Source organism: Loxodonta africana, chromosome X (genome assembly GCF_030014295.1).
Source record: "Loxodonta africana isolate mLoxAfr1 chromosome X, mLoxAfr1.hap2, whole genome shotgun sequence".
Lineage (NCBI taxonomy): Eukaryota > Metazoa > Chordata > Mammalia > Proboscidea > Elephantidae > Loxodonta > Loxodonta africana.
Window position 1 is genome coordinate 176,051,818 of NC_087369.1, and position 20,363 is coordinate 176,072,180.

Here is a 20,363-nt window from a genome sequence, read left to right on the forward strand (position 1 = left end):
CGAGCAGCTGGGAGGCTATTTATAAAGGCGGGTGAGATCAGCAGCCGAAGCTATAAATGCTGGGGCCGTGACCGGGCCCCACAGGAGCAGCCGCCCCGGGGCGCCGGAGCTGTGGTCCCGGCAGGGATGAGCGCCAGTGCGGGCGGCGGCGGCGGCGGCGGCGGGGACAGTGGCAGCAGCAGCAGGTAGGGCCCGGCCCGGCACTCCGGGGCCCCTGGAGCTTCTCCGAGCTCACTGTCACCCGCCCCCAGCTCACAGGCCTCCTGTGGGCCCGAGTCCTCGGGCTCTGAGTTGGCCCTGGCCGCGCCGGTGCCTCGGATGCTGCAGGGGCTTCTGGGCTCCGACGACGAGGAGCAGGAAGACCCTAAGGACTACTGCAAGGGTGAGGCCTGGGCTGGCTCCAAGGTGGCCACTGCCGGGCCGGGACAGGCCCCGGGAGCAGGAGGCTGCCCCAAGATTGGGGGGCCCACAACTGGGCCTGAGAGGGCAGAGGGCTGGCAGGGGGGCTGCCTGGGGGCAGGGGAGGGAGGCAGGCCCACCGTGATCTATGTGCTCCCTCACCAGGCGGCTACTACCCGGTGAAGATTGGTGACTTGTTCAATGGGCGGTACCACGTGGTGCGCAAGCTGGGCTGGGGCCACTTCTCCACCGTCTGGCTCTGCTGGGACATCCAGTGAGTGGCCCATGGGCCTCCCTGACCCCTGCACTTCAGGCTCACTCAGGGTCACCGGGCTGCCCCCTGCAGAGCTGGCCAGAGCCACAGCTGATGCGGGTCTTGTCGCAGGCGCAAGCGGTTCGTGGCCCTGAAAGTGGTGAAGAGCGCAGGGCATTACACAGAGACAGCTGTGGATGAGATCAAGCTCCTGAAATGTGTGAGGCGCCTCCTCCTGCAGTGGCTGGCCAGGCAATGCGGGTGCAGGGCCTGCCGGACCCCGTATAGGGCTCTGGGGGGTGTCAGGGAGGGGACAGCGTGGCCCACCTTGGTGGGAGAGGGGCCAGAGGTGCTGCAGGGGCTGCTGGACGGCCGCTGGTGAGGATGGGCCGGAGCCATTGTGGCCCCCTGCCTTCTGCTCCAGGTGCGGGACAGCGACCCCAGCGACCCCAAAAGAGAGACCATCGTTCAGCTTATTGATGACTTCAGGATCTCGGGGGTTAATGGTGTCCGTATCCTTTACGGTAGCAAAGGGGCCAGCTCCTGCCTTCCTAGCTTCCTGGGCCCCCATCTGCCGATCTGTGTGATGGTGCTTATCCCTCCCAGGGCTGCTGTTCTACGAAACAGCCCACCACTTTGGGAGTTCGTGACTCCATGGGGGGTTCAGTAGGCAACCAAGGTGGCAGAGGGCAGAGCGTACCTGGGCGTGGGAGTGGGGCTGCCTTGGGGGCTGTTCCAGCACCCTCTCTCTACGATGACCACAGAATGTACTGTCCAAACTGGCACACTTCTGAGAGTGACAGGGGACACTATAAATAATTATGCCAGGCGACGGTGGCCACCGGAACTGCCCAGGGAAAACGGGGCTGTCTGCTTACCCTGCTGCCCCACCCCGAGCCTCACTGCTGTCCCAGCAGCTGGGCGGGTGGGCTGAGCCAGAACCCTGCTGCCACCCTTCACTCGCAGGCCCAGATGTGTGCATGGTGCTGGAGGTCCTGGGCCACCAGCTCCTCAAGTGGATCATCAAGTCCAACTACCAGGGTCTGCCCGTGCCCTGTGTGAAGAGCATCGTGAGGCAGGTGAGTGCTGCCCACCAGGCCCCTAACCCGGCCTGGGCCGGCTAGCTAGGAAAACTCAGGTGTGGCTCTCCCCAGGTGCTGGATGGCCTGGACTACCTCCACACCAAGTGCAAGATCATCCACACAGACATCAAGCCCGAGAACATCCTGCTGTGTGTGGGGGACGCCTACATCAGGCGCCTGGCCACCGAGGCCACCGAGTGGCAGCAGTCAGGGGGCCCGCCGCCCTCCCGTTCCACAGGTACCAAGAGCTTGGCGGGCCGAGGTGGGCCCACGGGGCCTCAGCCCCCCCTGAGTCTGTTTCTCTCTCTCCCCTCACCTGCCCGCTGGTCTCCTGAACCCCAGTCAGCACTGCCCCCCCGGAGGTCTTGGTAAGTTGGGGCACCCTCTTGTCCTGCACTCCATTTCCCCATCCTCCAAGTCTGCCACCTCAGCCATACCGCTATCCCATCCCCACACCTGCAGCAGCATGTCCAAAAGGCTGGGTAGCCTGGGTGAAGGTGACACATACCTACGGAGGTGCCTCATGTCCCAAACTGCCCTAGATGGTGCTAGGCTCGCCACTGCTCCAGCAGGAGGCCTCGGGGCTTCCCTAACCATGAATGCAGCCCACCATACCGGGTTCAGTTCCTTCCCCACCGATGAGTGCCTGCGGCTCTGGGTGGCGGGCGTGGGGCTGGGCTCAGGAGTGGGAACAGGAACATGGAAGGAGCTGAGGTTGGCAGGGGGTTGTGAGGAGGTGGTGGGGTGAGCGGAGAGTGGCGAGTGGCAGAGTCACCTTCCCTCTGAGAGGGGAGCATCTGGCTCCCAGAGAGAGGGGGCATTGTGAGGGGCCAGGGCAAGGCGGGCAGGTGGGCAGGAGGGTGGTGGCAGTGGGCTGGACCATAATGGCACCCTGTTCTGGCACCTATGGGACCCCGGGGCCTGGAGGCCTTCTCCCTTGTGGGAGTGTGTGGGCTACGGGCAGAGGCCTCGGCTGGCTGGGGTGACCCTGGCTCTGCTGGCAGCCTGGAAAGCTGTCCAAGAACAAGAGGAAGAAGCTGCGGCGCAAACGAAAGCAGCAGAAGCGGCTGCTGGAGGAGCGGCTGCGGGACCTGCAGAGGCTGGAGGCCATGGAGGCTGCAGCCCAGGCCGAGGGTGAGGAAGCGGCCAGGGTGGCAGGGTGCTGGGACACGGGGCCACAGGGCAAGTGGCTCCCAACCCACCTCCCTCCCATGTGCCCAGACACCAGCTCAAGACTAGAGGGGGGCAGTGGCTCTACCTCTTCTTCTGGCTGCCACCCTGGGGGGGCTGGGGCAGGCCCCTCCCCAGCCTCGTCGTCACCGGCCCCAGGTGGGGCACGCAGCCTCAGCCCCAGCTCGCAGACCTCAGGCTTCTCGGGCTCGCTTTTCTCTGCTGCCTCGTGCTCCGTCCTCTCGGGATCGTCCAATCAGCGGGAGACTGGGGGCCTCCTTTCACCCAGCAGTAAGTGGGCTGGGGGTACGGGCGGCTGCAGGCTGGGGTGGCGGGCCTGCTCACTCCCGGCTCTCCCTTCCCCAGCGCCATTCGGTGCCTCAAGCCTCCTGGTGAACCCCTTGGAGCCCCAAAACGCAGACAAAATCAAGATCAAGATTGCAGATCTGGGCAACGCCTGCTGGGTGGTATGAGCAGGCCTGTAGCCCAGCGGGGTGCAGTGCCTTGGCTGGGAGTGGGCCCAGCCCTGCTCTCAGGAAGCCCTGACGGGAGGGTAACCAGGGCCCTGACCTTGGAGCCTGCAGTGTACACCGTTCTTCTGTTTAGTTGTGAGCTCCTTCATCAACCTGGTCAACCAGCACTGAGTAACCGCCACGCTTAAACTCGGGTCACCAGCCCAATTCCTGTTGTGATACCCGGGACCCTAAGGCTTAGAGCAAGCCCCCAAGTAGGGCTATGATGCCTTGGGGACTTCTGTCGGGGCACCAGAGGCTGGGGTGGGGGCAGACCCAGCTTCCCCCAGAGCTCCCCTTGCCTGCAGCACAAGCACTTCACGGAGGACATCCAGACTCGGCAGTACCGGGCCGTGGAGGTTCTGATTGGTGCAGAGTATGGCCCCCCAGCTGACATCTGGAGCACAGCCTGCATGGTAGGGCGGGTGGTAAGATGGGGGGCTCCTGACTGGGCCTCTGTGGTGGCCTCACCCTCTCCCCATTCCAGGCCTTTGAGCTGGCCACTGGTGACTACCTGTTCGAGCCCCACTCTGGGGAAGACTACAGTCGGGATGAGGGTAGGTGAGGTGGCCCGGGGCTCACCTCAGAGCCTCCAGGTGGCCAGCCCACCCCAACCTCCTCTGTGCCCACAGACCACATTGCCCACATTGTGGAGCTCCTGGGAGACATCCCCCCGGTGTTCGCCCTCTCAGGCCGCTATTCCCGGGAGTTCTTCAACCGAAGAGGTAGGGGCCAGGGAGGGTGGGGCAGGGACCTTGGGTTCTGAAATGGGAAACTGGGTTCTAGAAGCCTGAGGCTTTCTGGGCAGCCTAAGAGCTCAGCTGGGAGCCCAGCCTGAGTGCCTGGTGGCCTGGAGGTGGCTCCTAACACCCACCCGGGGACCACAGCCCAACGCCCAGCCCAAGGGCAGAGCCTGATGCCGGCTGCCTTCCCCAGGAGAGCTGCGGCACATCCACAACCTCAAGCACTGGGGCCTGTATGAGGTGCTCGTGGAGAAGTATGAGTGGCCCCTGGAGCAGGCCACGCAGTTCAGCGCCTTCCTGCTGCCCATGATGGAGTACATCCCGGAGAAGCGGGCCAGTGCCGCCGATTGCCTGCAGCACCCCTGGCTCAATCCCTAGCCCCACGTGGATGTGGGCCCTTGGGCCGGTAGGCTCACCCCCAGCTCTCAGTGCCTTCAGGGAAGCAGGGCACCCCCGCCAGCACCAGAGTGGCCCTCTCCCCACCCTGCTGGGGGTGAGTCCCTCACTCCCCCAAGCACGGGGGAGACACACAGGCCAGGCCCACCCTTCAGGATCTGTTTTGCCCCCAGTCTTCATGGACGGTCCTCTGACGAGCAACAGTGCTTCTTTTCTTAATAAAGTCAAAGCTGCAACCCCAGCATCCTGAGTGGGGTGAGCTGCCCTTCCCGGAGGAGAGAGGCGCCAAGGCTGCGGTCGGGGGCAGAGGCCGGTTTATTCTGCAGTCAGGGCTGCCCCAAGCTGCTGGGACTGCCGGGCAGTGCTAAGGGGTGGGCAGGGCAGTCTGGGACAGCTAAGCCTCCACCGCCCGGCCGTTGATGATACGGATGTGGCGGATGATGTCCTGGATAGCCTCGGATGTGGTGCCCTGGCCGCCGATGTCTGGGGTGTGCATCTGCAGGAGGAGGCCTGCTTAGGTACACGGCACAGTCGCACCAACCCCGAGGCCCACCCTGCAGGGGGCGCACACTGCCTCAAGGGCTGGCAGGGGCTGGAACTGCCACCAGGGGGGCAGTGAGACCAGCCAAGGCCCAGAAGCCCAAGCTAACTGGTACCGCCCTCCCAGTGGGGGCAAGAGGGGCTAAGCCACTGGCTTGGCTGGGGCTGGGGGAGGGGGAGGGGAGGGAGGGGCAGGAGAGGGAAGAGGAGGAGAGCCTCACGTTCTCATTGTCCATGGACGCCAAGACAGCCTTGCGAATGGAGGCAGCATAGGAGTGGAGCCTAGAGGAAGGAAGAGGCCAGCCTTGGGTCCCTGGGGCCTAGAGTGCTGGCCAGGGTAGGCATTGAAAAAAAAACGGCCAGCCATGAGGAAGCCACTTACTTGAGGTGGTCTAGCATCATGCAACTTGCCAGCAGTGTTGCTGTGGGGTTGGCGATGTTCTTATTGGCGATACTCTTGCCAGTGTTCCTAGTAGCCTGGGGGAGGCAGGACGGAGAAGGGTGATTGGAGGACGGAGAACTGCGGGGGCTGATGCCGTTTCTGTGAGCTGTCCAGGTTACCACTGATGTGAAATGTCCAGAACAGGCAAATGCTTGGAGACAGCAAGTAGATCACGGCTGCCCGCGGCTAGGGAGGATAGGGGACTGGAAGGGATGGTTAAAGGTGCAGGGTTTTTGGGGTTTTTTTGTGATGAAACGTCCTAAGATGGATTGAGATGATGGTTGCAGAGGTCTGTGAACGCACTAAAACCATCACTGAATTGTGCATCGTGTGGACTGTATAACGCAATTTAAGAACAAATGTGTCAGGCTGCTGGTCAGCAGGCCCTGCCAGAGGTGACAGGGTGAGTGAGCCGCCTCGCGCCCCAAAGGCACTCACCGTCTCGAATACCGCGTACACGTGGCCATAGTTGGCCCCCGCCACAAGGCCCGGGCCCCCGACCAGCCCTGCGCAGACATTGTTGACAATGTTGCCATAGAGGTTTGGCATCACCATGACATCAAACTGCTGGGGCCGGGACACCAGCTGCAGGGCAAAGAGGGAGCTGAGGGACCAACTCAGGAGCACGGGCACAGCCCAGGGCACCCACCGCTGGAGGCCACAGCCCAGGTGGGTGGGGGCAGACAGCCACGCTAACTTACCTGCATGGTGGTGTTGTCCACGATCATGTTCTCAAAGGTGATCTGGGGGTAGCGGGCGGCCACCTCCCGGCAGCACTGGAGGAAGAGCCCGTCGCCCAGTTTCCTGGGGGAGACACAGGACAGCGGTTTGGACCATCACACTGTTGGTGCAAGGACAGGGTGCAGAGACGGCCACGGAAGGCTGCTTGTCTCTAACCTGCCCCTTGGCTGCTAAGGGGCACAACCCTGTTTCACCTCCCTCCAGTTTGGACTGTGGTGAGACCCTGGCTGAGGAAGGCATGTGTACAGCACCCTAAGGGCCACAGGACACCCCCAGGCACGCCTGGGGTTCCTGAAAGGAGGGCAGCTCCGGCAGGGGCAGCATACATGATGTTGGCCTTGTGCACGGCTGTCACTTTCTTGCGCCCACTCTCATGAGCCAGCTTGAAGGCGTACTCAGCGATGCGCATGGACTTGGCCTTAGTGATGATCTTTAGGCTCTCCACCACTCCAGCCACACTCTGGGAAGGGGAGGGCAGAAGAGGCCTGTCTCTGTCTGGTCCTGCCCCGAGGGAGCCACGCAGCTCTGACAGTGTGTCAGAGAACAGAGCCGGCAGGGTGACCTGGGGCGGCAGGGCAGCTGTCTCTGAACGTCCCTGCCTCCTCCCTTGGGCACAGCCTTGCTGCCTTTGAAGGTACCACCCCCTTCCTAGTGTCTGAAGGCCTACCCTCAATCCTGAACCCAAAGACTCATCCCTGGCCCCACCAGACCTGAGTTTGGGCTGGGGAGCAGCCCAGCCCTGCCCACCTCATGCTCCAGGCTGCTGTACTCCCCCTCGGTGTTCTCCCGGACAATGAGGATGTCGATGTCCTTGTGCCGGGTCACCACCCCTGGCAGACTCTTACAGTGGATGACATTAGCATAGAGGTCCAGGCTGGTGCTGGGGGAGACAGAGCGTAGCAGCTGGGCCTGGATGAGTGCCCCTCCCCTAACCAGGCCACCCTTCCCTGTACATTTGGCCTCACCGAAGAATGTTGTTTCGGGATTTGTGGGATGGTGGCAGGTTGTGGTTTGTTTCGATGTTGCCTACAGAACGAAAATAAGACAAGTAGGCTGGCAAGGGGTCCCCCAGGCTCAACTGTGCTGCCACATTCCCTGCCCTGATGCAGGGACCAGCTCCAAAGGCAAGTAAGTGGTCTTCATCTAGAGTGAAAGCAACCTTAGGCAGCAATAGTTGACGGAATGTGAAGCTAACCTTTGACTGCAAGCTCCATGGGGCTAGAGATGGGAATATGGGTATGAGAGTGTGTGTATATGTGTATGTGAACGTCTGTTTGGTTCACTGATGTGTTCCAAGTACCTAGACGAGCCCCCTGCACACAGTAGGTACTCAGTAAGTACTTCCTAACTGAACAATAAATGGATATTGATTGGAAGCTGACAGGAGATCCTGCCCCTCCCACCCTCCTCTTGCTCCAGGCTCAGGGTGACCTTGGTCAAGGTTGCTGCAAGGCCCCGGCTCAGGAGCAGGCAGCACCACAATGGGGTCAGGCCTTGCCCTGTACCCTGGGGCACCCAGAGTGAGGGCAGCAGGGGCCAGTGAGACCAGGGGGACAGAGCCGCTTTGAGAAGATCAGATGGTGCCGAGCAGAGGACCAGAAGGGCTCTTTCCACAGCTCTCCAGGCCGCCGCCCTCAGAGCTGGACTCTACCCAGCCGACTTGGCCCAGAAGCCCTCAAGCTCCTCCACTCGGCGGCCGGGGCATGGGGCTTGACCCGAGTTCATCTCTGCACACACAGCTCCTCAGAGAGCAGAGGACTGATCAGCTAAGGTTTGCAGAGTGCAGGCAGGAAATATAAGGACCTGGACCAGAATGAGCCAACCTCGGGAAGGGCCAGAATTCCTGTCTAGAGATGTCTAGGGCAGTGCCGGCTGGAGCCAGGAGAGCAGCCCCACATGGTGAACGAGAGCCAAGGTTCTAGTTCCCCAGAAAGCAACACTGGGGACAGCTAATGCAACGTAATGTTTCCCAAATGGCTCAGAACCGTTTGTGGGGCTGTGTCTCTGGGACACGTTGTTTGTGAAGAAAAATAATCTGAGGGTCAAAGTTGACCCCTAGCAGAGAGGGCTTCCCCAGCAGGGACAGAGGGGCTGGGAGGGAGCCTGGTGCCATCCAGATCTCAGAACTGGAATGTGGGGAGGCCCCTGAAAGCTTCTGGCCAGTGCCCAAGCACAAAGGTCCACCCTAGCCAGAAAAAAAAAAAAATTTTTTTTTTTTTTTTTTATAGCCAGAGGAGCCTGGAAATCTGAGACGTGGGTCCCAGGGACAGGTGTCAGCTCTGAGTCAAAAGGAGCATACGTGGCAGCCCTCTGGCCCCCGAGCTCACCCTTCAGGGCCACACGGTTCCGCCGGATGGCCATAATGGCATTGCGGATGTCCTCCTCGTCGGCAGTGGAGCTCACGTGCACCTCCTCAAAGTCCACCGGCACACACGCATGCCTGAGCCATGCCAAAGTCAGGGCTGCCAGCCAGTGACCAGGCCGCCCCATCCCAACTCAGGAAACCTGTCCTGAAGCTGCCCCTCGTCTAGAAGGCCCTCCTGCTGGCTTAGAGGAGACTGGACACCACCCCCCACCCGCCCCGCCACACCGTGAGCAGGACTGGGGCTACTGTCCCCAGGCTCAGGACCTAGCCCATCCTGGCCAGCAGCTCCTGGGCTTACCCGGTCTCTCATACAGACTGCCCAGGGCCCTCCCCAGCTGGGCCCACAAGGTGGGCAGCGAGCTCCATACCTGAATACAGACTTCACGTGCAGCATGAGCTCTGGCCCAATGCCATCCCCAGGGATCATCGTCACTGTGTGCCGCCCACCATACTTCGCCGACGGAGGCTGCAGGGAGGGGAGGGTGAAGGCAGGCCTGCAGGGGCCCCTGAAGGCTCCCTCACTTAGCTCCCAGGGTCTCGAGCCAGCTCCCTTCTTCCCACCCGCACAAACCCTGGGGGCCAGCCATCACAAGGGTCCAGTCCAGGACACAGTCCCTCCTGTGCCCGCCCCCACCCTCAGGACGACAGCAGCAGAGCCTGTGCTACCCCTGCCTGGAGCGTCCTGAACCCACCAGAAAGGCGAAGAAAAGAATACTCACAATTGTTCGCTGCTAGAGGGGAGCAAGAAGGAAGAAGACACAAATAAACCAAGGTTAACAGAACAAGGCTGTGCCTTGGGGACGCTGGTCCTGGAAGGTAGGGGATGGCTGTCTGGGGAATTGGGGTGTTTTCCTCGGGTACCCTGTCTAGCAGAATTCAAGTAAGGGGTGGGGTGTGCATGCCCCCAGACAGCACACCTCAGATGGAAGGACACAGAGGAGCAGGAGACAAAAAGACGCACAGGCGCACGCACACGCAGCCCACAGGTAGGTACTCACTGAGGAGATGTTCCTCTGGGGGGCCTCATGGGCTCCTAGAACCTGGCAAAGACAACCCACAGCCAGTGTTGCTTGTCAGCCCCCAGAGCATCTTGGCAGAGCAGAGGGCCCCATCCCACCCTGCTCAGACAGGTCCCTCCTATCACCCCAATCAACTCCATCCCTGCTCCAGCCTCAGTGAAGCTCAGGATGTGCTCTCCAGGCAACAGCCCCGGGCCTGGACTGTCCCAGGACCGGTCATCTCCACGCACTGTGCAAACCTTTGACAACCCTTTATGCCTTGTTAAGCTCTTCTAGCAGGTGTTTTGAAAACGTTCCTGGGTTCCTCTTTTTTTTTTTTTTGCTTCTGATTCTTTTTCAGCTGATTTTTCCTGCTTAGTGATGTCTGTAACGTTGAAAAGTTAGCACACTCGACGTGGTGCAACTGGGAAATCATTAGAACAGACCACAAGTCCACATTAACGGTAACTGCCGTTTCTTTTATCGCTCTTCCTAATCACAAAAGCAATGGATGCTCACCAGACACAGTGACTGGAAACAGCTGCTTTTTTTTTATTGTATTTAAGTGAAAGTTTACACATCAGGTCAGTCTCTCATACAAAAATTTACATACACCTTGCCATACACTCCTAATTGCTCTCCCTCTGATGAGATAGCACAGTACTTCCCTCCACTCTCTCTCCTTGTGTACACTCAGGTAGCTTCTGGCCACCTCTGCCCTCTCATCTCCCCTCCAGGCAGGAGATGCCAACATAGTCTCATGTGTCGCCTTGATCCAAGAAGCTTGTTCTTCATCATTCTCATTTTCCATCCCCTATACCCACATTCCAGTCCAATCCCTGTCTGAAGAGTTGGCTTTGGGAATGGTTCCTGTCCTGGGGTAACAGAAGGTCTGGGGTCCATGGCCTCCGGGGTTCCTCCAGTCCCAGTCTCACCATTAAGTCTGGTCTCTTTACGAAAATTTGGGGTCTGCATCCCACTGCTCTCCTGCTTCCTCAGGGCTTCTCTGTTGAGTCCCCTGTCAGGGCAGTCATCGGTTGTGGCCAGGTACCATCTAGCTCTTCCGGTCTCAGGCTGATGGAGTCTCTGGTTTATTTGGCCCTTTCTGTCTCTTGGGCTCATAATTATTTTGTGCCTTTGGTGTTGTTCATCCTTCCTCATTCCAGGTGGGCTGAGACCCATTGATGCATCTTAGATGGCTGCTTGTTAGCGTTTAAGACCGCAGACACCACTCTCCAAAGCCGGATGCAGTGTGTTTTCTTTATAGATTTTCTTACGCCCACTGACTTAGATGTCCCCTGAAACCATGGTCCTCAAACCCCCGGCCCTGGAAACAGCTGCTTTTGATAGCCATAGGGACAGGTGCTTTGAAGTGACCCATATGAAGTGCTCATGTGAGTAAAGGGAAGGAGCGGGGCCCAGGGGGAGGAGGCCAGGCCCAGGCTGCTGCAGGGGGCTGAGGTCAAACACCTTCCCCCTCCCCCAGAGTGTCCTGCAATCCAAGGAGAGCCAAGATCCTCCCTGTCACTTGGGGACACCCTGCTACTTGCCTACCTGGGGAGCAGCAGAGAGTTCCCGCCACTGGCAAAGGCACCATAGCCACGTCCTTTTTTTTTTTTTTGGTACTTTAAATGAAAGTTTACAGGAGAAACTAGTTTCCCATTAAACAGCACGCGTACAGTTTTATGACACTGATTAACCACCCCCCGACACGTTAACACTCTCTTCCTCTCAACCTTGGGTTCCCTATTGCCAGCTTTCCTGTCTCCTCCTGCTTTCTAGTCCTTATCCCCGGGCTGGTATGCCCCTTTAGTCTCATTTTGTTTTATGGGCCTGTCTAATCTTTGGCTGAAAGGCGAACCCCAGGAGTGACTTCATTACAGAGTTATAATGGTGTCTGGGGGCCATACTCTCGGGGTTTCTCCAATCTCTGTCAGGCCAGTAAGTCTGGTCTTTTTTTGTAAGGTTGAATTTTGTCCTACATTTTCCTCCAGCCCTGTCCGGGGCCCTCTATTGTGATCCCTGTCAGAGCAATTAGTGGTGGTAGCCAGGCACCACCTAGTTATACTGGACTCACTCTGGTGGAGGCCGTGGTAGATGTCATCCATTAGTCCTTTGGACTAATCTCTTCCTTGTATCTTTAGTTTTTTTCATTTTTCCTTGCTCCTGAAGGAGTGAGACCAGTGGAGTATCCTAGATGGCCGCTCACAGGAAAAGCCATGACTTTTTGATGGAAGTCTAGAAGCCTCAGGAGGAATGTGACTGGGCTCCACCTTGGCCCCAACCTTTATAGGGCACTGCTGCCATGCTCTGGCAGGGGCCAGGAGGGGGTGACTGCCAGGACAAGAGCCCCGGGGGATCTCTGTTGACCCAAATGACACTTGAACCTGGGATCCTCTCCCCTCCACCCTAAGCAGCAGCTGAGAAACACTTGGAGAGATACTTGGAGACGTCTGTTTCCTTCTACCACCTTCAATATCTGACTTTTCCTTATGGATAGGATCCCAATAAGTGCTGGTGGAAGGTGGCTTGCACAGCCCTTCCTCCAAGGAGCCTTCCCTGATGCCGTAAGGCTGCTGAACTGTTGCTCCTCCCTCTGGATTCCCAAGGCCATCTCCCTCCCAAGCCCTAAGCCCCTGAGAGCAGAGGACATGTCTGCCTGGTCCCCCACTGTTAGCCCAAGACCCAGCACAAAGGAATATGTCCTGAATGAACAAGCAAATCAGAAAATGAAGTACGAGATCATGGACTTCAGGGCTAGGGAGACCTAGTTCAAATCCATCATTCCCACCAGCAAGCCAGCCAGCTGCACATGGCTCCACCTTGCCGAGCTGCCGTCCTCAGCAGAGACCCACTGACAAGAGGCATGTGCTGGTGAGTGAGAGAAGGTTCACAGTCCCTAGCAGGACAGATGAGTCCCATCAGCCCCACCATACCCTTCTCGGCTTCAGCCCTGCAGTCCTGGTGCTGGGCGCATACACCAGCCTGCTGTGGTTAGTCCACTCACACGAGCCCTGCACCAGGCCTGGCTCTGCCATCATGCCCCACTCCCCTCCAGCCACCTTGGATCAGATCATCACCACCAGCCGGAACCTCTCCCCCACCTGGTTCCTAGGCTACAAGTTCCTCCTGCCTTTGACCCAAGCCCAGAAAGAACTCTCCGGATAGAGACCTCCCTGAATTTGCTTTCTGCAGATGCATGTGCCTTCCTTCAGGGGGTTACGCAGGCTCGAATATCAGCCAAGTGGTCTGGGGAAGCTACCAACCAAGTAGGTGGGCATTCACCCTGACGAACTGTCAACTCTTGTCCTCTGACTATGCCACAGAAAGGAAGGGGTCCAGTGGGATGTGGGCTCCTATTGAAGGGTTCCTACCCTCCCAACACTACTGAGGCTTCTCTCTTTGGCACTGGTCTCTGCTGGATCAAGGACAAATGGTGGCGGAATGTTTTCCCACAAGATCCCAACCAGTGGGGCCAAAGATCTGGGATTTATCTGTAAGGGTCCCATACCAGGGCCACTGGTCTTCCAGTAAGGCACTGCCTCACTGCCAGTCATTCACTGTCTCTCTAACATGCACCCAAGCACACCCACACAGGGGGAGCTCAGGGTGGAGTCAAGTACCTTCACTCAGCACCTGCAGGAGCCTAACTGCCAGAGCCATGGGGGCCTCCAGGCAGTCTCCCTGTGTGGCTGTCCTTCTGTGAGTAAGGCAGAAGACATCAACATTTTAAGGAAACTTGAATACAGCTTATTCGGTGAAGGGGACAAGGGAGGAAACACCGTGAACAGAGCTGTCCATGGGGAATGTGAGCAAAGTCACACAGTTCTGGAAGGTCACAGTTGGCAGGATCCTTTGAGAACGCGAAGTCCACTCCTCTCACTGGACAGAGCGGAAATTGGAGATCAGAGAGAGGAGGGGGCTGGCCTAAAGCCACTCAGGGGACCAGTGAGGGAGGCCGGCTGGAGGTCATACCCCCTGGCCTCCAGGGACAATGCTGGCCCGTCGCTACGCCAAGTGCTGCATGGTTTCCAACTCACCAGGGGCCTAAGGTTTCCCACTGAAGTGCACCGGAAGAAAACAAGACCCTAGGCGGAGAGCTGCGGAAGCAAAGCGTTGCAGCCACTCGCCCTCGCCCCACCTCAGAAACCAGAGCTCCTTCCCATTTCAGGCGCCGGCGGGGGCAGAGGCATCTGGGACTGTAAGAATGGGGTGTGGGGGCCTGGCAAAGTACGATTCCCACCTCCACCGCGACAGGCGGCAAAGAGGTCTACGAGAGGAAGAACCAAGGAGGAACAGAGTCCGGTGAGGGGATGCCGAGCGGGAGGAGCAAAGCAGGCCGGGGCACGTAACCGCCCCTGGAAGGCTCACGCCAGGGAACTGGGGAGTCGACGCCAGCCCGCTGCGGCCCCCGCGCTAGGACAGAGACCCCTGGGGAAGCGGGACCAGCTCCAACTTCGGCCAAGCCCCTCGCTGACGGCGGATACGGCCAATCCACGAGGCGCATGGCCCTCTCCCCGCCCCTCACAGGGCCCGCACCCAATCAGGCTCCAGGCCGCTCCGGGAGCGGCTCCCACCCGTGCCGACCCCGCTGAGGTGCTAGGGCCGACCATGAATGTTGCGGCTGTCCCCGCGGGCTGCGCTTCCCTCTCACCTCCCACGGACGGCAGAGGATGGCCGGTCTGAAAACTGCCTTCGCCACCTTCAGCGCCATGGCGGAAAGTGAGAGCTGCCTCACGTCCCCTGCTCTCGCGAGAGTCCTGCGGGGAGTGAGACGTCCCCGGGCAGCCGCAGGCCCGGCAGTGCGCACGCGTGCGAGGCTCGACCGGTTCCCACGCCCCCTTCCGGCGCTGGCGGCGCCGCCGCCGCCATTTTGGGGGACGGCTGGCCGGGCCCGGGCCGGAGGAGGCGGACACGTCAGTGCAGCTAGCGACGTCACGTGGGCTGACCCAGCCCGCCGGCGCTAGATTGGCTCCCGCGGCCGCTGACGCGTCGCGCTTCCTCGTCTGCCCTCGTGCTCTGGCAGCCTGCTCTCTCTTCCCCTCGGCAGAGAAGAGGCGATGGCGGCGGTGGCACCTCTCGGGGCCCTGGCACTCCTCCTGCTGTCCGGCCTCTCCTGCTGCTCAGGTAGCGGCGTGGCCGGCGCCTGTGCGGGCGAGCCCTCCCTGGCAAGTTGTGCGTGGGGGGAAGCAGTGGGCGGGCGCAGCGGCGCGGGCTTGGCTTGCCTCCGGCGTCATCTCCACGTTGACCCAGCAGCCACATGTGTCATCTGTCCCTCGTGCGGAGAATAGTAGCAGAGCGTCCACATGCGCCCCGCTCCTTCTCCCCAGCTCCCGGCCCAGGAGGGGTGAGCCAGGCTTCCCTCCCAGGAGCTCAGGGCAGCCTTGGGGAAGTGAGGGTCGCCGAGCCGAGGGCCACGGCGAGCAGGAGCAGGCGGTCGGACAGGCTGTGGCGACGCAGGAGGAGAGGCCGTATGAAAAAGTGGGAGCCGAAGAGGTGACGGGCCTGCGTGCCCAGCCAGAGCCCATCCACTTCCTCCCAAGACGCTGGCGTGTCGGGAAGGGCTCTGAGCACGGCTCATGCTCCCGAATGAACCAACCCGTTAGCAGTGTTGAGGGGGCTGGAGTCCAGATGTGTGAACAGGAGGAGGTGGGCTGCAGCCTGGGCAGGGACTGCTGTCCGCCCCTCACCTTGCCTGACCCCAGCCCCCTGCCCTTCAGAGGTTTTCTACACTGTAGCCAGAGTGGGTTTTTTTAGCCAGAGTGCAGTCTCTCAAGGATAGACCTTTCAGGCCTTATAGTGCCCACAGGAAAAAGGCCAAGGCTCAAGCAGGCAGCTTCCTCTTGCTGTTGTCCACCTCTGACCTCAGCGGAAGGAAGGCCGTGCTCCGCCAGGATGGCATATTCGTAGAGCACATGGCTGAGAACATTCCCACTAGTGAGTGAAAGCATTTGCTTTGCACCCTGTGACTCAGGTGGCGCCCTTTTCCGTGTGGAGACGGCTACGGCAGAGGTTCCTTTCTCTCGGGGCAGCTCGGTCTAAGGGGGCAAGTTGTGCTTCTGGACCTAGAGCCTCCTCCTTTCTTTCCCTCAAGAGATGCTGGGGTACGGCCTTGACTTTCCATCAACTGTAGCTGGGGGCTGAGACCCTTCATTTCTAAATCCCCAGTGTGTTGTCAGCACCGTCCATGCTGCGTGCCTCTGCTGAGGCTCCCAGGCAACTTGAGGGATGTGCACGGCTCTGTATAGAGGCAGGCCCTGGCTCCCTGGGCTTCTGGTGTGTTCCATGCCAGGGCAGGCTGCAGCCTCAAACCCTTGATTGGTCTTCCTGTCCGTAGGTCCAGGTACCTCCCCACAAACACATGCTTGCTCTTCTTTCACAATTGGATTGAGATCCCACCTGGACAAAGCCTCCCTTGGCCCCTCCCCAGCTACCTTCACAGGCATCTCACCCCCCTTGCCACTGGATCTCTGACTGAGCAGACCCCAGTTGGCAGGGCCCTGGAAAGGAGGCTAGGGTAGTCCTGCCCCTTGCCCAGCACAGGCAAACCAGTCCTTGCCCAGGAATGTGGCCTTCTCTGCCCTGCCCCTCACAGCAGAGGCGTGCATGGAGCCCCAGATCACACCGTCCTATTACACCACCTCGGACGCCGTCATCTCCACAGAGACGGTCTTCATCGTGGAGATCTCCCTGACCTGCAAGAACAGGGTCCAGGTGAGTTAGGGGACTCTGGGCGGTGGGCTTGCCCCCTACCCCACTCCGTGGCCTCGGCTGTTAGCCTCTCATTGGCATTTGGAGGTGTGGACTCGTGTGGACAGAGGGAGATTAAAGATTCCATGTCCAAAAGGGTGTGGGAGAAACGGGGCATTGTGTTTCCCTAACCATCTTATGTGATTGGACTGTGGTGGTGGCACCATGCCAGGGCAGGGTTCTGTTCTTTCTCCAGTGGGTATATGTATGGAAAGAAGCATAGTCTGGGCCAGCCTCTCTTCATCCCTTTTCTGGCTGCTGGTAGCCAGAATGGGGGTCTGTGGTGGGTGTTATGGAAGTTCAGGGTCAGGGGGCCCTGTCCTCAGCCCCTGACCTTAACTTGTATCCCCAAAGGCCCAAAGAAGGAGGTTGAGCCTTTGGGGGCACAACCCCCACTGGGTTTCCTGCCCCCAGGTTTGCTATGGGTCAGGTTGGACCAGGCCATGGGGAAGGTCTGGGCCTTGCCCTCGCACAGGTGGGACAGACACAGAGATGGGAACAAAGAGTGCTTCCACAAGATGCCCCCTGCTGAGACGTACTGTGGGCACTGCTCTAAGCAGATGTGTGGTGCCTTTGCCCTCCAGAGAGGGGAGAAGGTGACCCTCCTTCACCCCCTCACACAGAACATGGCTCTTTATGCTGACGTCAGTGGCAAACAATTTCCTGTCACCCGGGGCCAGGACGTTGGGCGTTACCAGGTAAGGAGAGGCCACATGGCTTGAGGGCAGGATTTGAAGCTGGAGGGGGGGGCCGCTGAGCACAGTTGGGGCTCAGGACCTCGGGGGCTGCTCACATGTCCCTGTGTCAGAGCATACAGGGTGGCCCCAAGTGTGTGTGTCTGCTCTGACTGCCCTGCCCGACCCCCCCCAGGTGTCGTGGAGCCTAGACCACAAGAGTGCCCATGCGGGCACCTATGAGGTCAGATTCTTTGATGAGGAGTCCTACAGCCTCCTGAGAAAGGTATGCCTGGAAGCCTGGCCTGGGGCTTCAGGTTTCGGGGGCCTTGCTTGTGCAGGGTTGCGGTGCCCAGGTAGGGGCAGCTTCGCCACCTGCCACCCCACCTGGCCCTGCACTTTTCTCAGTACCCCCTGACCCCAGCTCTTCCTTTGCAGGCTCAAAGAAATAACGAGGACATTTCAGTCATCCCACCGCTGTTCACAGTCAGCGTGGACCACCGGGTGAGTGGGCTGAGGGGCAGGGCAGCTGGTAGACAGCAACCTACATCCTCCTGTGGGGGTTGGGGCTGAGTGAAGGCTCTCAGCTTCTCCACGGCCCCAACTTAGCCTACTGGACCCGGGTTGGCCTGTGTGGCTTGGTGCCTGCCTGCCTCCCAAACCGGTGTCTGCTGTTTTCTTTTGCAGGGTACCTGGAACGGGCCCTGGGTCTCCACAGAGGTGCTGGCTGCAGTGGTTGGCCTGGTGATCTACTACCTGGCTTTCAGTGCAAAGAGCCATATCCAGGCCTGAGGCCTGAAGGCAGAGTGTGGGGGCTCCGGGTCTCCTTTGCTTCTTTCAATAAATACCCATTAGCCACTATAAGCAGTCAGGACCCAGGGCTCCTTCCTTGTGTCACCACACCACCCCACACACAAGGAGAGCTGGCAGCCACAACCTCTTTGCACCCACAGCCTGAGTGGGGCAGGGCAGGGCAGGGCAGGGCAGGGCTGACTTGTTTCCACCCTTCACCATACAGGGTGCTCCTTTCTCAGCCCTGCAGACAGTACCCACGTTCATGTTTCTCCCACATCGCTGCGTGGTGTGGAGCGTGGGCCATGGCAGTTGTCTCCCCCAAGCACATGACCTCTTCTGACCAAGGGGCCTCTGTGGAGGTCTGCTTTGTTCTCCCCTGCCTGGGTGTGTAGCTGGGTCTCTGGCCTCCTGTCGGGACACCACCTTTCTGTGGCCAGCCTAGGGAAGGAACCTCTGCCCTTCCCAGCCCCCGGCTGGGCTGCCACGCTGTCCCTGCCACTGGGAACAGCATCTGCCCTGTGCTGGCCTCAGGGCGCCCTTCTTCAGCCCCTGAACATCCTGCAGGGAGCAGTAAGATCACACATGCAGGTCCATCCAGCCTGGCCTTCATAATGGCCCTGTGTTTGGAGCCCTGGGCACCAGCCCCACAGTGTGGGAAGTGTTTTCCTTGTTCATATCTCCTCAACACCTCTGACTAGTGCAGCGATCATTCACGTCTTACTAACATGACTATTCACCAGTGACCCGTAGCCACAGCTGTCTCAGGAGCTGGAGAGAGACTTGGGCCCCCATCTGCTAAGTCCCAAAACGTGCACTACAGACCGTTCCGTGTTGCTTCCCCAGATATTGACAGTTCACGGTGTCAATTTTACCCTGGGATGCTTAGAAGACACAGGAGAGGAGAAGAAATCACCCAGGGCTGCCACACCAACGTTAACCAGCTGTGAAATAATAATACACAGCTCTGTAGACTGGGAGTCCATATCAGGCTATATAGGAGAGTCCTTCCTTGTCAGGAGCCGTTGGTGTTCCTTGGCAGGTAGAGGGGTCCTCACACGCGGTCTCTTCACCCCTGGGCGTATGTCTCCTTTTTTATGATTGCAAGCAGAAGGGATCAGGTTTAGGACCCACCCTATTCCAGTATGACCTCGTTAACGTAAGAAAACTTGTTTTCCCGAACATGTTTGTAGGTACAGGGATAGGACTTGAATGTGTCTCTGGGGACACAGTTAAACCCTTAACAGCCTTGTACCTTCTCTCTCCCTGAACACCCAGTGGTGCCTCAGGGTACCAGGTAGGCATGCCCATGCAAACCTGTGGGTCCCCATTCTCTGTGCCCCAGGTCACCCCCAGCTCCATTTCTAGGCCTGGCATGTGCTGGCCACAGCTGGTGGGGCAGGCGAGGGCCCTGGGGTTCACAGAAGCTGGTGCCCCTCACCAGCTGTGACTGCCTACTCCAGGATGGTGGGGGGGGGTCACTGGTGAAGCCCCTGGCCCCTGGAAGCCTGTTGGCTGTTGTTGCAAGTGACTGACGAGGATGAGTGGATGCACCACTTGAAAAGCATGGGCCAGCCACGGAGCCTTTGTTCAGCGGGAGGGGGTGCAAGGGCACCTCCCTGTTTCCTTTCTCCCCAGTCTCAAGGGAGAAGGCCCTGCATGGCAGCATGTCCTTGGGTAGTGGGCTGTGAAGGGGCAGCCACTGGTATGGAGAGAAGAAAACAATATATATATATATATATTTTTTTTTTTACTCCGGGAGAGAGCTGGGTGAGCCTTCACCCAACCAGGAGAGATGGGTTGAGAGTCCCAAGGGCCAGGCCAGACCCAGCACTGCAGGGGCAGGGGCGGGGGGGCTCCAACTCCACTCATTGCTAAGGAGGCGGGCGGCTGTGCCCTGCATTTTGGCGGCCATCAGTATAGGATGTGGGTGACAGCCAGGCCAGCGGGCAGCCAAAGTGGACAAGGTGCGGCGGGCACAGTGACAGCTGTCTGCCACTCGGCTGCTCTTTTTGGTTCTGGCTCCACCCCCCGCCTGAAGACAGTGGGACCCAGACCCAGAAGTCGCTGTACCAAGGGTTGCTAGCCAAGTGCTGCCAGCCTTCCTGGCGCCACCCTCCCTGGCGCCACCCTCCCACCAGCTTGGAGAGCCAGCAACAGCCTGAGCTGCCAGCAATGGCTCCCATCACATGTTTTCCATGGCCAAGGGACTTTGGTTCCTAGCCCTTCTGGGCCCACATTTCCTCAGTGCCAGAAACAGTAGGGTGCCACTGGAACTGTCACAGGGAGCACCCAGCAGCTCCAGAGGGAGACCACAGAAACAGTTTGCCTCAGTCCCCAATTATTGGCTTCTGCCGGTTCTCTGTGGCAGGGCGTTTCCTCCTCCTTGGGGTCTATATGAGGCCTGAGTGTCTCCTCTGACGTACAGAGGCTGCTTCCAGCACCGAAGAGTGTGGGGTGCTGGGGAGGGGGAAATGACAGGAAGCCCAGCCTCCAGCCCCCTGCT

The 20,363-nt window shown here is 59.5% G+C and overlaps 3 protein-coding genes across 9 annotated transcripts; 2 read left to right on the plus strand and 1 right to left on the minus strand.

The window, feature by feature from the left end:
- The first annotated feature begins 210 nt into the window (after positions 1-210).
- SRPK3 (SRSF protein kinase 3) lies at positions 211-4,780 on the plus strand. Its single transcript, XM_064277757.1, has 14 exons — positions 211-382; positions 565-673; positions 785-872; positions 1,077-1,164; positions 1,625-1,731; positions 1,807-1,972; positions 2,077-2,102; positions 2,739-2,868; positions 2,956-3,195; positions 3,271-3,371; positions 3,725-3,832; positions 3,904-3,973; positions 4,049-4,141; positions 4,353-4,780. The coding sequence occupies exons 1-14, from the start codon at positions 319-321 to the stop codon at positions 4,535-4,537; spliced, it is 1,575 nt and encodes a 524-aa protein (XP_064133827.1). The 5' UTR covers positions 211-318; the 3' UTR covers positions 4,538-4,780.
- A 72-nt stretch (positions 4,781-4,852) lies between these two features.
- IDH3G (isocitrate dehydrogenase (NAD(+)) 3 non-catalytic subunit gamma) lies at positions 4,853-14,425 on the minus strand. 2 transcript variants are annotated; one of them, XM_003421727.4, is made up of 13 exons: positions 14,296-14,425; positions 9,642-9,683; positions 9,363-9,374; positions 9,012-9,109; positions 8,606-8,718; positions 7,244-7,304; positions 7,026-7,158; positions 6,605-6,738; positions 6,239-6,341; positions 5,976-6,122; positions 5,478-5,572; positions 5,317-5,377; positions 4,853-5,051 (listed from the first exon to the last, which is right to left on the minus strand). In XM_003421727.4, the coding sequence occupies exons 1-13, from the start codon at positions 14,353-14,355 to the stop codon at positions 4,950-4,952; spliced, it is 1,161 nt and encodes a 386-aa protein (XP_003421775.1). In that variant the 5' UTR covers positions 14,356-14,425; the 3' UTR covers positions 4,853-4,949. The 2 variants fall into 2 exon arrangements, with proteins under 2 accessions (XP_003421775.1, XP_010599404.1); XM_010601102.3 differs by lacking the exon at positions 9,363-9,374.
- Positions 14,426-14,634: 209 nt separating this feature from the next.
- On the plus strand, positions 14,635-17,939 carry SSR4 (signal sequence receptor subunit 4). 6 transcript variants are annotated; one of them, XM_023540793.2, is made up of 7 exons: positions 14,639-14,809; positions 15,616-15,745; positions 16,237-16,355; positions 17,015-17,089; positions 17,262-17,351; positions 17,504-17,569; positions 17,753-17,939. In XM_023540793.2, the coding sequence occupies exons 1-7, from the start codon at positions 14,702-14,704 to the stop codon at positions 17,855-17,857; spliced, it is 693 nt and encodes a 230-aa protein (XP_023396561.1). In that variant the 5' UTR covers positions 14,639-14,701; the 3' UTR covers positions 17,858-17,939. The 6 variants fall into 6 exon arrangements, with proteins under 6 accessions (XP_010599401.1, XP_010599402.1, XP_023396561.1 ...); XM_023540794.2 differs by having other exon boundaries at positions 16,240-16,355; XM_010601099.3 differs by lacking the exon at positions 15,616-15,745 and having other exon boundaries at positions 14,635-14,768.
- Positions 17,940-20,363: the final 2,424 nt, after the last annotated feature.